Below are 15,578 nucleotides of genomic sequence, written 5' to 3'. Positions count from 1 at the left end.
TGATTGGAAAGAAAACCATTTGTAATAGACAGCGTTACGTATTTGAGGGTGGCTGGATAAAGAATCATCTGGGACATGGTTAATTGTAGTTTTTCTGCTGGTGTGATGGAGAACAACTGTTTACCCCTGCGGGTCCGGGGTAAGAATAGGCCCGAGGTATTCCTGCCTGTCGTAAGAGGCGACTAAAAGGAGTCCATCCCCCTCACGGGGGTAGTTAGCGCCTGCGTCCGGAGACGGACGGTTTCACGACCTATAATCGTGGTCTTTTTGGTTTTTCTCTTCTCGTTTCTTCCTTCCTTTTGTTGGTTCCTTTCTTTGCTCTTCTCTACTTCACTGTCTTCCTTACTCTTTCCCTTGACTTCTCCTTGCCTTCTCATTGCCTTCTTCTCCTTGCCTTCTCATTGCCTTCTTCTCCTTGCCTTCTCATTGCCTCCTTCTCCTTGCTTTCTCATTGCCTTCTTCTCCTTGCCTTCTCTGGTCTCCGCCTCGGCGTTTGAGACAGTCTGTCCTCTTTCTCCCTCTCTCTTCTTTTTCCTCTTCTTCCTTCCTCCCTGTGCGTGTCTGAAGGCCGACCCACGCGTTCGCACGCGTAGCCGGTGACGGGGTAACGCGTAAGTCCCCGCCCTGGGTAGACATGTAAGGCACGCGCGTACCCCCTGGTAAAGGCCAGGCCCGGGGAGGGGTGATTGCCTGAGCTAATACCTTCTGACCATGCCGATTGGTCCCTCCGTCTGTTTCTCGGGAGGTGTGACCTGAGGTGTAAACATTCACCTAAGGCGGGAGTGCCCTCTGAGAGGGTCCCCACAAGGAAGGAGCGCGCCATCGGAGACGCTGGCAATCATGGGGGATTCCTCCGCAATGGATTCTACTCCATCGCTTTCGACTTCGACCCACAAACGGAAACGTGACCAGCCAACAGTGACAAAAGTACTACCGCCTGCCCCACAGTTCCTCGTAGTTTCTCGATCTGAGGACGGAAAGGATTTTTCCTCTGTCAACCCTTTCGTTATCCAGAAGGGCGTAGATGCCATAGCCGGATCTGTCAAATCTTGTACCAGGTTGCGTAACGGTACCTTATTACTAGAAACTGAGAGTGCCTTTCAGGCACAAAAACTGCTTCGGGCCACACTCTTGTACACGTTCCCTGTCCGGGTGGAGGCCCATCGCACTTTGAATTCGTCTCGTGGTGTAGTCTATAGTAGCTCTCTCGACGGATTGACTGACGAGGAGCTTCAATCTTTCCTCGCTGAGCAGGGCGTGACGGCTGTCCATCGGGTCATGAAAAAGGTCAACAATGACCTTGTACCGACCCGGACACTTTTCTTAACCTTCGATAGTGTTAAGCTGCCATCGCGCATCAAGGCGGGCTACGAGGTTATTTCTGTTCGCCCCTATGTCCCGACACCTACGCGCTGCTACCAGTGTCAGCGTTTCAATCACACTCGACAGTCTTGCTCCAATGCGGCTAAATGTGTCACTTGTGGCAGGGATGCCCATGAGGGTGACTGTCCACCTCCGTCTCCTCGTTGTGTGAACTGTCAGGGTGACCATGCCGCATCCTCCCGCGACTGTCCTGTCTATAAGGAAGAACGCTGTATCCAGGAAATTCGAGTCAAAGAGAAAGTGTCCACCTCGGCTGCTCGCAAGCTATTGGCTAGTAGGAAGCCCACGCTGCTCCCAGCGGGGAAATACAGCACTGTCCTCGCCTCTCCTCGGACTACCCGGGAGGTAGCAACCCAGACATGCGATCTGACCTTCAGCACCACGGTCGTCCGTTCGGCCAGTGCTAAGATCGCGCGGTCGACGTCTCCCCTTCCTCCCATCACCCCACAGACACCAGCCACTTCCTCAGCTTCTGTTCAGTCGAAGACCCCGAAGTCAGATGCACGGGCCTTCAAGAAGGAACCATCCCGTGCAGACTTCCTCCGTCCCTCGACCTCCCAGCCTTCGACTGGTACTTCCACCAAACGTCCTTCTAAAAAGGCGCATAGGAAGCACAGTTCTCCTTCTCCGCCGCGGCGCCTTTCTTCTCCTGCGCCACCCAGCGGTTGCCGCCCCAGGCCGTCATCCGTTTCGCCTGGCCGCACCGCTGGTAGCCGTACATCTGGCCATTCACCGGCGGAGGAAGCTCCCCCTCCCGGCCATCCTCCCGAGATGGCCGATGACCCTATAGACCCCATGGACGATGACTGTCCGCCTCCTGCTAGCGGCGGCAGTGCTCGCTCGAAGCAAGGCCCTAAGCGGCCTTTGAGGTGACCCCTTCTCTCATCTTCCTTTTCTTACGATGGCACTTATTCACTGGAATATTCGCAGCATTCGCTCCAACCGAGAGGACTTGAAGTTGCTGCTCCGCTTGCATCGTCCGCTCGTCGTAGCCCTCCAAGAAACGAAGCTACGCCCATGCGATCAAATTGCCTTGGCACACTACACCTCTGTGCGTTTCGACCTACCCCCTGTGGTAGGTATCCCAGCTCATGGAGGGGTTATGTTGCTGGTCCGGGATGATATTTACTATGATCCCATCACGTTGCACACCGGCCTGCAGGCAGTTGCCATCCGCATTACTCTCCCCACTTTTACGTTTTCCTTTTGTACCGTTTACACTCCATCGTCATCTGCCGTTACCAGGGCAGACGTGATGCAACTTATTGCTCAGCTACCTGCACCATTTTTGTTAACTGGAGACTTCAATGCCCACCATCCCCTTTGGGGCTCTCCAGCATCCTGCCCGAGGGGCTCCTTGTTAGCAGACCTTTTCAACCAGCTCGGTCTTGTCTGCCTCAATACTGGCGCCCCTACTTTTCTTTCGGACACATCTCACACCTATTCCCATTTAGACCTCTCTATATGTACTCCCCAACTTGCACGCCGGTTTGAGTGGTATGCACTTTCTGATACATATTCGAGCGACCACTTCCCGTGTGTTATCCATCTCCTGCAGCATACCCCCTCTCCATGCTTCTCTAATTGGACCATCTCCAAGGCAGACTGGGGGCTCTTCTCTTCCAGGGCGACCTTTCAGGATCAAACCTTTACAAGCTGCGATCGTCAGGTCGCACACCTCACGGAAGTCATTCTCGCTGCTGCTGAATATTCCATCCCTCACCCTCCTTCTTCTCCACGTCGCGTACCGGTCCCCTGGTGGACCGCAGCATGTAGAGACGCTTTACGTGCTCGTCGTCGTGCTTTACGCACATTTAAACGCCACCCTACAGTGGCGAATTGTATCAATTATAAACGATTACGTGCTCAGTGTCGTCGTATTATCAAAGAAAGCAAGAAAGCCAGCTGGGCTGCTTTCACGAGCACCTTCAACAGTTTTACTCCTTCTTCTGTTGTCTGGGGTAGCCTGCGCCGGCTATCTGGCACTAAGGTCCACACACCAGTTTCTGGCTTGAAGGTCGCGAATGACGTCCTTGTGGCCCCTGAGGCTGTCTCCAATGCCTTCGGCCGCTTTTTCGCAGAGGTTTCGAGCTCCGCTCATTACCACCCTGCCTTCCTCCCCCGCAAACAGGCAGAGGAGGCTAGGCCACCTAACTTCCGCTCCTCGAATTGTGAAAGTTATAATGCCCCATTCACCATGCGGGAACTCGAAAACGCACTTGGCCGGTCACGGTCCTCTGCTCCAGGGCCAGATTCTATTCATATTCAGATGCTGAAGAACCTTTCTCCTGCGGGTAAAGGTTTTCTTCTTCGTACATACAATCGCATCTGGATTGAGGGACATGTTCCCGCATGCTGGCGCGAGTCTATTGTTGTCCCGATTCCTAAGCCGGGGAAGGACAAGCACTTGCCCTCCAGTTACCGACCTATCTCGCTTACCAGCTGTGTCTGTAAAGTGATGGAGCGAATGGTTAACTCTCGATTGGTTTGGCTGCTCGAGTCTCGACGCCTACTTACCAATGTACAATGTGGATTTCGTAGGCGCCGCTCTGCTGTTGACCATCTGGTTACCTTGTCGACCTTCATTATGAATAACTTCTTGCGGAAGCGCCCGACCGCGGCTGTGTTCTTTGATTTGGAGAAGGCTTACGACACCTGTTGGAAGGCGGGCATTCTCCGCACCATGCATACATGGGGCCTTCGCGGTCGCCTCCCTCTTTTTATTCGTTCCTTTTTAATGGATCGACAGTTCAGGGTACGTGTGGGTTCTGTCCTGTCCGACACCTTTCGCCAGGAGAATGGGGTGCCACAGGGCTCAGTTTTAAGCGTCGCTCTCTTCGCCATTGCGATCAATCCAATAATGGATTGCCTCCCAGCTGATGTATCAGGCTCCCTTTTCGTGGACGATTTTACCATCTATTGCAGCGCCCAGTGTACACGTGTCCTGGAGCGCTGTCTTCAGCGTTCTCTTGACCGTCTTTACTCCTGGAGTGTCGCCAATGGCTTCCGTTTTTCTGCCGAGAAGACGGTCTGTATTAACTTCTGGCGCTACAAAGAGTTTCTCCCACCGTCCTTACGACTCGGTCCCGTTGCTCTCCCAATCGTGGAGACAACCAAATTTTTAGGCCTTACATTTGACAGGAAACTTAGCTGGTCTCCACATGTGTCATATTTGGCCGCCCGTTGTACCCGTTCTTTAAATGTCCTCCGTGTTCTCAGCGGTCTGTCGTGGGGAGCGGATTGAACCGTCCTACTTCGTCTATATCGGTCGATCGTCCGCTCCAAGCTGGATTATGGGAGCTTCGTATACTCCTCTGCACGGCCATCCATCTTACGCCGCCTCAACTCCATACAACATCGGGGTTTACGACTTGCGATCGGAGCATTTTATACCAGTCCCATAGAGAGTCTTCATGCTGACGCTGGCGAATTGCCACTCACCTACCGGCGCGATATACTGCTTTGTCGGTATGCCTGTCGGCTACTGTCAATGCCCGACCATCCGTCTTATCGTTCCTTTTTTGACGACTCTCTTGACCGTCAATACGGGTTGTATGTCTCTGCCCTGCTACCCCCTGGAGTTCGCTTTCGTCGCCTCCTTCAACACCTTAATTTTTCACTCCCTGCAACCTTTCGAGTGGGCGAGAGCCGCACGCCACCTTGGCTCCAGGCTCAGGTCCGCGTTCACCTCGACCTCAGCTCGCTCCCAAAAGAGGTCACCCCCGGTTCGGTCTACCACTCCCGTTTTTTGGAACTTCGTTCGAAGTTCATCGACATGACTTTCATTTATACAGATGGCTCTAAGACCAATGACGGGGTCGGGTGTTCCTTTATTGTCGGGGCACAAAGTTTCAAATACCGGCTCCATGGCCATTGTTCGGTCTTCACAGCTGAGCTCTTTGCCCTCTACCAGGCTGTTCTTTACATCTGCCGCCACCGACATTCTGCTTATGTCATCTGCTCAGATTCCCTGAGCGCCATCCAGAGCCTCAGTGATCCGTACCCGGTTCACCCTTTCGTACACTGGATCCAACGCTCTCTTCAGCAGCTGGTGGACGTCGGTACGCCGGTTAGCTTTATGTGGGTTCCTGGCCATGTTGGTATCCCTGGGAACGAAGCTGCAGATGCCGCGGCCAAGGCTGCGGTCCTCCAGCCTCGGACAGCTTCTTGTTGTGTCCCTTCGTCCGATTTTAGCAGGGTCATTTGTCGGCGCGTTGTGTCGCTGTGGCATGCCGATTGGGCTGCACTTACCGACAACAAGCTTCGGGCCTTAAAACCTCTTCCTGTGGCTTGGACGTCCTCCTCACGCCCTTCTCGGCGGGAGGAGGTCGTTTTAGCAAGGTTAAGAATTGGACACTGCCGGTTCAGCCATCGCCATCTGCTGACGGCTGCGCCGGCACCGTTCTGCCCATGTGGGCACTTGCTGACGGTTAGACACATTTTAATGTCCTGTCCAGATCTTACCACACTGCGCCTCGATCTTAACCTGCCTAATACTTTAGATGCCATTTTAGCGGATGACCCACGAGCAGCTGCTCGTGTTCTTTGTTTTATCAATTTGACAAACCTCGCTAAGGACATTTGATGATGTTTTTTAATCCTATGCCTGTCAGTCTGTCTTTTATTGTGTTTTCCCTTTTAGTTGTTGTTGTCAACTTGTGCCTCGCAGTGCATTCTTAGAGTAGTCAGGGCGCTAATGACCATTGAAGTTGTGCGCCCGAAAACCACAAAAAAAAAAAAGAAAAAAGAAAAAAAAAAAGAGCAACTGTTGAACAGTGAAATTGTAATAAGTAGTGTAGGTTATATACTATTTTTTGACGTAATGCCGCGCAGTGTGGCCGCACAGTTTTGAGGTGCCATCTCACGGATTGTGCGGCCCCTCCTACAGGAGGCTCGGGTCCTCCCTCGGGCTTGGGTGTGTGTGTTGTTCTTAGCATAAGTTATTTTAAGTAGTGTGTAAGTCTAGGGACCAATGACCTCAGCAGTTTGGTCCCTTAGGAATTCACACGCATTTTATGACTTAATACAGTTGCAAAAAAATTATATGAAACCTGTATTTACTTCTATAACTGTGATCACATGAAAATGAGCCCTAAAAGCAAAAAAGGCAGCTGTTGGCATGCAAAGCAGCTTCCAGCCACAAATACAGGACCACTAGGGTTTTCAAGGTAATCTTATACCATTTTTTGTGCAAAATAGTGGCATGTTCAGATGCCGATAATTGAGGTGGACGCGGTCATGTACCCTTCTCTTCAAAGTAGACCACAAAGCCTCAGTAATATTGAGGTCTGGTGATTGGTGGCCAGCGGAGAAATGCAAGCTGTGCATATGGTGGTCCTATTGCCTCGGAGCACAATGTCACAATTGGGGAACTGGGAAGGTCATACATGGATTATGTACCATGGGATCGACCTGATCAGCCAAATTGGTAAGTCCTAGCAGTAATGTCACATTGCAGAGGAACCATGAGGCCCATCAAATGCCGCAGTATGCTTGCCCAAATTATCAATGAATCCCTGCCATGTTTGACATTCTCCATGTAAACTCGGCCAGAAGAACAGTGTGAAACAAGACTCAACACACTATGAGTAAATGACTTTCTTCCTATTCCTGCTAGTCAATGTTTTATAGCTTTGGCATGATGGTTTCCTGTTACGGGCATTTGCATCACTGATGTGTGGTTTTGGAATTCTAGCTTGCCGTACAGTACCCAACCCCTGGAGCTCTCTTCATATTGTTTTAGTGCTGACAGGATTCACGAGTGCGACATTCAGTTCTGCAGTGACCTTTGCAGCTCTCATCCTGTTACTTTTGTCACAGTCCTCTTCTATGCTCACAACACTGTCACTCAACACACACTTTCTTCTGTGTTGTGACTTAACAGATAATTTTTATGCTTTCCCAGTGTGCGGTATAAATCTTCGATGCAGTGTCTTCTGAAATATCAAACACTTCAGCAACGTTGATGGAAGCGCTCGCTATAAGAGCACCAACAATTTGCCCGTGTTCAAATCCACTTAGCTCTGACATATTGCACTTAGGACTACACAGAACACTGTTCTGATCATGATTAACATTTGCAACATATTGAGGATTTTGCGTTGGTGCCATTCTTTGTCAAATACGATGACACCACCTACAGGCTCGGCTATTATCTGCATTTATGTTCAAGTGTGCATTTCTCATAGTGTTTCCTATTCTTTTCCAGCCTCTATAATCACAGTGACGATTTTAATTTGTTGTTTACATTTATTTATTTCATGATAGCAAAGTGGAAGTAATCCAACCAAATCAAGAAAAAAGGCATGGATGGCCTGCAAAAACACTTTATGTTCAATTATGTTGTATTAGTATGTATACTGATAAAATTGCAGAAGATACCACGTAGTGTGGGCTTAGGTGGTAAAACAGCACTTTTTTCATTATCGAGTCTTTATCTCTTCCAGTTCAAGAATCCTCTCATTTTGCTGCTATTGGCTTCAGCGGGAGTTAGTGTGTGTATGAAGCAGTTCGATGATGCTGTCAGCATAACAGTGGTATGTAATATGTTGCCAAATGTTAGGTGCATTTTTGGTTCAAACATTCTAATGTGTACCTGTAGCAGTTGTATAATTGAGCTTACTCTATATTTTAGGCCATTCTCATCGTTGTCACGGTTGCATTTGTGCAAGAGTATCGCTCTGAGAAATCTCTAGAAGAACTAACAAAACTTGTTCCTCCATCATGCCATTGGTAAGTTATCTCTGTTCATTTTCCAGTTAAAACTGTAGTTTGTTTCAATGGAAATTTAAATTTTTAATTTTAAATGGTTGCATTTCCTTCTAGTCTCCGAGAAGGCCAACTGGAGACATTTTTGGCAAGAAATCTTGTACCTGGTGATATTGTTCATCTGAATGTTGGAGACAGAGTGCCAGCAGATATAAGACTCTTTGAGGTAAGTCTGTTTCTGTACCCGTAAAACTGATTGTCACACAGATTAAATCAACACTAAAAGTGAGATACAGAAATTTTCGGGAAATTAATTATGAAACCTGTATGGTAATAGGAAAGCTAAAGCCAAAGACAATGAAATTTATGTTCCATTTGTTCTGTCTGGTTATCCTTCAAAACCCATTAGCAGAAATACATGCATTCTGTCCCTGTTGCAAATTCTGATAGAATGATATGGAGGAGAATACTGTCATTACTCATCTCTCATCAGTTCTTTGATTTTTGACCATCATTTCCTTCTCAAAATAACATTTTAATTGACACAGAACTTTTGTTGTATCCTGAAACTACCCCACTGCAGTAATTGCCTTCTGGAGTCCGTGTGTACAGAATGGTAAATCAGTGATATTTTTTTTTTTTTTGTCAAGAACAGCACTGTGATTTCCTGCACAACCAGTGGGATATGTTTCAGGAAATGTTTATGCTAACGCAGGTGATAGTCTTCCTGACAAGTTTTCTCAGTAGTCAGTTAATTGCATCTTCTCCAATTCTGTGGTCTGTTGACTGGCAGAGAGGGTTATTTATTGTTAATTGATGGAAGTCACTCCTCTTCCTGAATTGCTGCAGCTGCAGTACTGCACAAGGTGTCGGGTTGTTTCATTCCTCACTGGTGCCGTAATCTTCTGTTCTTCACAGGTTTTCTATTTATGTTGTGACGTATCAGTGGTGGCACAGGCAGAAGTGTCTTTTGCTTGTGTGATCTGATTTTGTACAGATAAATATTGTCTACAGCCAGCCAAGTAATGAATAAAACTGCTCAAACAACAAACTCTTAATTTAAATGTTGTTGTGGCTGTGTTTAAAGGATTAAGTTAGTTCTACCTGGTATAAAAATCTGGGACCCTTAGTGGCCTTGGTTCTAAGGAGGTAAATTCGAATTTGGTCATCTTTCAGTGTGTTCCATTTGCATAATGAGCACAGGGAGAATGATTACCTAAATGCATCTGTACATGATGTAATTAATGTATTCTTGCCTTCATAGCTCTTAGAGGCATATTACATTTGGTGCTGTAGCATATCCCTAGATTCTTCATTGAATACTGCTTCTTGAAACTTTTTAGGCTGCTTTACTAGAATAGTTTGTCTATCTTAGTGTCAGCCAATTCAGGTTCTTCAACATTTCAGAGACATTTTACAGTGAGTAAAACCTGTGACTTTTCTTGCTGCAACTATTTGTATTTGTTGAATTCATACTAAATTCAAACTGACAAGTACTCCATCTTTGTAATTTCGTATAATCCTGCAAGCAAATTAGGGTAAGACAGAAATTCTCATCCTAGCACAGAGACAGTGAAGTAATTGGATAAATAAAAAATCTACTCACCAAGTGGCAGCAGTACACACATAAAAGGAGGTTATAGTGAGGCAAGCGTTCAGAGCCAGTGGCCCCTTCTTTCAGGCAGAAGGGTTGAATGGGAAAGAAGAGGAGTGAAGGAAAATGACTGGAGAGATCTAGGAAAAGGGGTAGATTTCGGAAAAGTCACCCAGAACTGCGGGGCAGGGGAGACTTACCGCGCAGGAGGAGAAGGAAAGCGTGATTGTTGAGGATTACACCAGATGAGATTTGAAAACCTGAGTTAGGCAGTGTTCAGTATTGGTTTTCAATTTAGTGTGATTGGTAGGACTGGTGGTGAAGAAGTGTTTCCACATAAGGATCAAGAGAAGGAGAGCAGGTCTTTAAAAAGCCCAATGTGACTGAATTTGTAAGTGGGACTGATGTTAAGTCCTTTGGAAAAGACTGATAGGTCTGTGGGACTGAGGCTTTTGAAGGACAGGTTCATGACTGTTTTGTGAGTCTGTTTAAGTTTTGGAATCTATGGTAGTGTTAGGGAGTTTCCGAGGGTGTAGTAAATGTAGTAGGTCTGTGATGCAAAATTTGGCAGCTATGTAGGGAATGTGAGGGAGGTTTGATGGAGGGGTGTGTGGTGGTAGTCCATGGGAGTATGAGGTGAATTGATTGGAGAGTTTTTTGAGGTGGTTGTGTGCATGCTGCTCTAGTTTCTGGATGGCAAAAGTTTGTCTGGCAGATAGGCTGTAGGAATTTGCCATTGCAGAGCAAGAGAATTTTATGAATGGAGAGGAGGGATTGCAAGGAGGTTTGGGTCTCAGTTATGTGGTTTTGCAGACCTGGGTTTATGAGAGCAGTAGATTGACTGAATTTTACCAGGGTTCTCAGCTAGAGATGAGTAATTTGATGGTCAGGTCATTTGGGGATTCCATAAGCTAGGCTACAATGCAGGAACAGTATGTAGGATTCTGGTTAGGGTTAGGGAAACTTTTCTGAACTGTCACAAATGGAAGATTAAAAAAACGCATGAAAATAGGTGAGAAAAATCACAAAAAGGACAAACAGATGAAGTATAGTGAAAAAAGGTGAAACACATGGGAGTAGTGCCTATAGTTAAATATGAAAATGAACGAAAATTCATGTGAAAACAAAATGAAATCAAAGAGAAGGTAATAGTGGGGTCCATTTCAGCGGGCTGATACGTGTGAAGAGAGGGGACTGCAGGTATAATTGGTTTGTACGATGTCAGTGTTAGAATCATGGAGGAGAGAGAGGAGGAAGGGGGGGATTAGGTTCAGGGTTCAACAAAATGTGTGTCAGTGGCACGTGAAAGTACAGAAAAACACACAAAAATATGTGGGGGTGAAGGATAGTAGTGTGATCAATCTGAAGGTCTAGGGACATAGGAATAATTATATCTGTGGAAAGAATATGCAACATGAGATCATTGCACTGACAATCCTTACAGTTACGTAACCGTGTGTTGTGTGTGGATGAGACCATTAGTACAAGGTGGCTCAGAAACCAGAGCATGTGCAGTTCAGGAAGTGACAATAAAGTCCTTTTGTCAATTAGTCAGACAAACAGTATCAGCAGCGTGTAAGCTATTGCATACAGATGAATATGAAGTTTTATGGTCTGTGCTTAGGATTTGTTGGAAGTGAATGCATGTAAAACACATTTTAGTTAGATTGTCTAGTACAGTTGGTGCACTGCAGCTTGGAGAAATTGCAAATGTCCACAATTAGACTGATAAAAATAAACTACTCTCAAGAAGAAGCTTACATCAGATACATGATTATTAATATGGCATTATTTGCGCATTACAATAACACATTTAAGCTCTTAACAAGGTGGGTTTTATCTATAATGTTGCATATGGCAAATTAATATGCTCTGCATGGATGCATGTAAACTAGTAATGAGGGAATGAGTGACACATCAGTGACATTTCGCTACAGCACAGTCATTCAGTGCTTGTGTGTACACTGTAGGTATTGAAGGTATACAGGAAATTCTGCCTCAGAACTGTGCCAAAGTACAGGTAGAAATAAATACTCTTGATACTTTTGATTATCTCGGTTGTTTCAGCTCACACACATCTCCTTTCCACAATATCAATTTCCAGACATGTCACACAGTATTTCCACATTGCTTCATGCTCAGTGCTTCATATTTGTGGTGCTACACAACCAAATAAGTGTCAAAACCATACTGCAACACAATTCATATATGATTTTTTTTAACATTGCGATTTTCAGGCAATCGATCTGGCTATAGATGAGAGCAGTTTTACTGGAGAAACAGAACCTTCAAACAAGATTACTGCTCCCATTCTAAAAAGCAATGGTCATTCATCCATGAAAAACATTGCATTCATGGGGACACTCGTAAGATGTGGAAATGGAAAGGTAAGCACTAAAATTGTATTTGTTTCCATGTGTACCTCAAGTATGTGTTTTGCCTTTATATTTGTCTAATATCTCTTTAGTTAAGAATACTTTAACTGAAAGTTGCTGAAAAAATTCTCAAGTTCCTTAACCACTACTAATTCAACTTTTATTTACATAGTGTGTCAGGTCTGTGCTTTAAATTGAAACTAGAGTTTTAATTATGTTTGATAGACTTGCCTCATAATGTACTTTTAATTTTACTTGTAGGGGATTGTAGTAAATACAGGTGAAAAATCTGAATTTGGAGAAGTATTTAAAATGATGCAAGCTGAAGAAGCACCTAAAACACCTTTGCAGAAAAGCATGGATATCTTAGGAGCACAATTGTCATTCTATTCATTCTGCATCATTGGATTCATAATGATTCTTGGCTGGTTTCAAGGCCGGCCTATTCTTGATATGTTCACCATTGGTGTCAGGTACAAAAAATTAATACAACCCATCTCTGTTGTAGTCTTTCAGTTTAATAGTTTACTGTTCTTATAAGAATAATGTATATCTTGCTAAGTGATCAGCTTTAGAATGAGTTGTACTGTAAGATCAATTGTAGGTCATTCACAAAGCACAATGCTGTGCATGCGTGCAAATTGTTTTAATGGTAAAATTTTGTACTCAAGAAACAGTAGTCAAAGCACTATTATTTCCTTATATATTTCATTTATGTGACATAAAGTCTGACAATAATTTAAAGAATAAGTTCTGGAAGTAATACTTTAATTGTGGAAAAACTAAACAAAAGAAGGCCACAGATAACTTTTTATTTTTATTTATTTTTTATTTTATGCATGATTCCTAAAGTAAACTATGGAAACTTCAGGTTGGAATATCAATAATGTAGGAAAAGATAGATTGTTACTTTCTGTAAATATGACACATTAAATTGCTTGCGGGTACATGTAAAAGACCCTTGCATAGAAGCTTTTGGCCACAGCCTTCGTCACAAAAAGAAAGAAGGAAAAACAGACCTTTCATATTCTTTCTCTCTCTCTCTCTCTCTCTCTCTCTCTCTCTCTCTCTCTCTCTCTCTCTCACACACACACACACACACACACACACACACACACGCACACACACACACACACACCTGCTTCAGCTGCTTGTGTGTGTAAGGTGTGCTTGATTGGATGAATGAATGGTGTGTGTTTCTCTTTCTTGGCTATAGCTAATATGGAAGTGTGTTCTAGTTGTGCCTGTCTGCAACTTAATGTGTCATCTTTACAGTAAGTAGCAGTCTGTTTTCTCCTATATCATTGATTCTTAAAGTAGTAAGGCCAAAACATTTTCTTTTACTTTGCCTGAGATTTTTATCGAGATATTGTACAGTTGTTTTAAGTAGTTAGCCAATATGTCATCTTGGCTAAATTAAATGAACAGAATTTTGTGAAAATCACTTCAAAAGTATTTAATAGTTTATTTCATCCTAGGAGGGATGACCTTCTAGATTGCTACTGTTTGGTTATACACACAAATAACAGATAGTAACTAGCCAATTCAAAGTGGGTGATAACACTTAAGAATTCATTGATATACATGCAGCTTCATTAACAGTGACTTGTGTGACTCAAGACACACATCAAAAACTTAAGGTTTGAAAGAGGTTACCAAAGGAAAAAGCATGTAATAGTCAAATCCAGTAACTGTACAGACCAAGCATTGTCTTCAAAATTGATAACAACTGTACCACACATTTCGTATAAACAACACTGCTACTCCTTTGAGTAATATGGGCTGTCAGTCCATTTTGTTGGAAAGCAGGAGTACTGTTAGTAAAAGTGGTTCAATTTAACACATCTATTTGGCAAACTGACATTCCATATCTAGAAGCATAGTTTTACCATTATTGAGTTTGAAAAAATTGGGCCTAAAATCCCAGTAACATTGACTACTTGAAACATTCATTTAAGGATGCTGCAATGATACTTTGTGCAGGTCCTTTGAGTTTTACTGGTGACTGTTATCACAATTTGTTTGCTGGCATGACCCGATAAGGTCTCGTAGATATTGAACAAATTGTTAAATTGTCCAGATTTCCCACATAGCAAACAGAGGATGGTGTTACTAAGGGAGGGAGTGGGGTAGAGGAGGCAGATCTTTGCTGTCTTGTTCCTCTTGCGAAGGTTTGAGCAGTTGACAGTTGTTAGGTTAAAATTTTAATTTTATATATTTATTTTAGTATTATACTTAAACTCATAACGGGCCGTAGCTCTTACCCTTTAGGTGAATATTACGTTTTGCTTTGATTTAATTCCAACAATAGTGCAGTAACAAAATTATGAGTGTTATCTTGTAATCTTCCAAAGATTGCACCAAATATTAGTGCAGGTCATGTGCTTCCTATTGTTTTTCTGCTCAGAATACACTTGTCTGCAGCAATGAGAAATTACTTCTGTAACTGTGAGAAGTAATACTTTATTACATTGTCAAAAACTGACTATTTTAATTTTTAAAATGTTAAGGCACATTTGATTGTATTATACTATGATGTCATAAGTACCAGTCCTTGTGCCATATTTTAATATGTCTTATTTTTGCACTATTCCAAACTGTTGCATTCTTTTTAACATAAAATGCAAGAGTACTGTCTCGCAGAATGTTGAAGGGTATGCTCAAAATACAGTGTATCCTTACATGCTGTTAGTTCTTGGTCGTGTGCATGCTTCATCTCTAACCTACAACCATTTTTTAAACAAACAAAACTGAGGACAGCTGCTAATCTATAGCAGTTTGATTAGTGGAACGTAGGCACAAATATTGTAGAGATTTATAACTATAGCTTTCAAGCTACTGTTCTTTTTCTAGCACTTATAAATTCGCATACTTAACACTACAAACACCCAAATGTACCTGTCGAGTGTTAAGTTTTTGATCAGTTGGCTACTGGTCACGATTTCTCATTTTTGTTTATTATTTCTGTGGTGTCACCGCCAGACACCACACTTGCTAGGTGGTAGCCTTTAAATCGGCTGTGGTCCGTTAGTATACGTCGGACCCGCATGTCGCCACTGTCAGTGATTGCAGACCGAGCGCCGCCACACGGCAGATCTAGAGAGACGTCCTAGCACTCGCCCCAGTTGTACAGCAGACTTTGCTAGCGATGCTATACTGACAAACTACGCTCTCATTTGCCGAGACGATAGTTAGCATAGCCTTCAGCTACGTCATTTGATACGACCTAGCAAGGCGCCATTACCAGTTTATATTGAGATTGTAATTAATGTATCAACAAGAGCAATGTTCTCCAATTATGGATTAAAGTTAAGTATTCAAGCAACTACGTTCTTTTCTTGATAGGATAATTACTTTACCTTGTTCCAGACCTCACGCCAGTCTGCGTGAGATTAAACGCGTGCATTTCGGCCTCCTCTAGCAACACGGTGTTGGCTCCTCTAGCAACACATCAATTTCACTCTTGAAATTATTATTATTATTATTATTATTATACTACCCATTTTCCCTTTGATCCC

At 44.1% G+C, this 15,578-nt stretch overlaps 1 protein-coding gene across 3 annotated transcripts in view; it reads left to right on the top strand.

Moving 5' to 3' along the window:
• LOC124787856 (calcium-transporting ATPase type 2C member 1) overlaps positions 1 to 15,578 on the top strand; it is a 91,337-nt gene that overhangs the window by 16,670 nt on the left and 59,089 nt on the right. For all 3 annotated transcript variants that reach the window (XM_047254818.1, XM_047254816.1, XM_047254817.1), the window contains exons 3-7: positions 7,830 to 7,919; positions 8,018 to 8,115; positions 8,209 to 8,317; positions 11,923 to 12,072; positions 12,322 to 12,533. In XM_047254818.1, the coding sequence (XP_047110774.1) occupies positions 7,830 to 7,919; positions 8,018 to 8,115; positions 8,209 to 8,317; positions 11,923 to 12,072; positions 12,322 to 12,533 (659 nt within the window). The remainder of the gene's footprint in view (positions 1 to 7,829; positions 7,920 to 8,017; positions 8,116 to 8,208; positions 8,318 to 11,922; positions 12,073 to 12,321; positions 12,534 to 15,578) is intronic.

Source organism: Schistocerca piceifrons, chromosome 3 (genome assembly GCF_021461385.2).
Source record: "Schistocerca piceifrons isolate TAMUIC-IGC-003096 chromosome 3, iqSchPice1.1, whole genome shotgun sequence".
Classification (NCBI taxonomy): Eukaryota; Metazoa; Arthropoda; class Insecta; order Orthoptera; family Acrididae; genus Schistocerca; species Schistocerca piceifrons.
The sequence above is the reverse complement of the archived record's forward strand: the minus strand, read 5'-3'. Positions and strand labels throughout refer to the sequence as shown.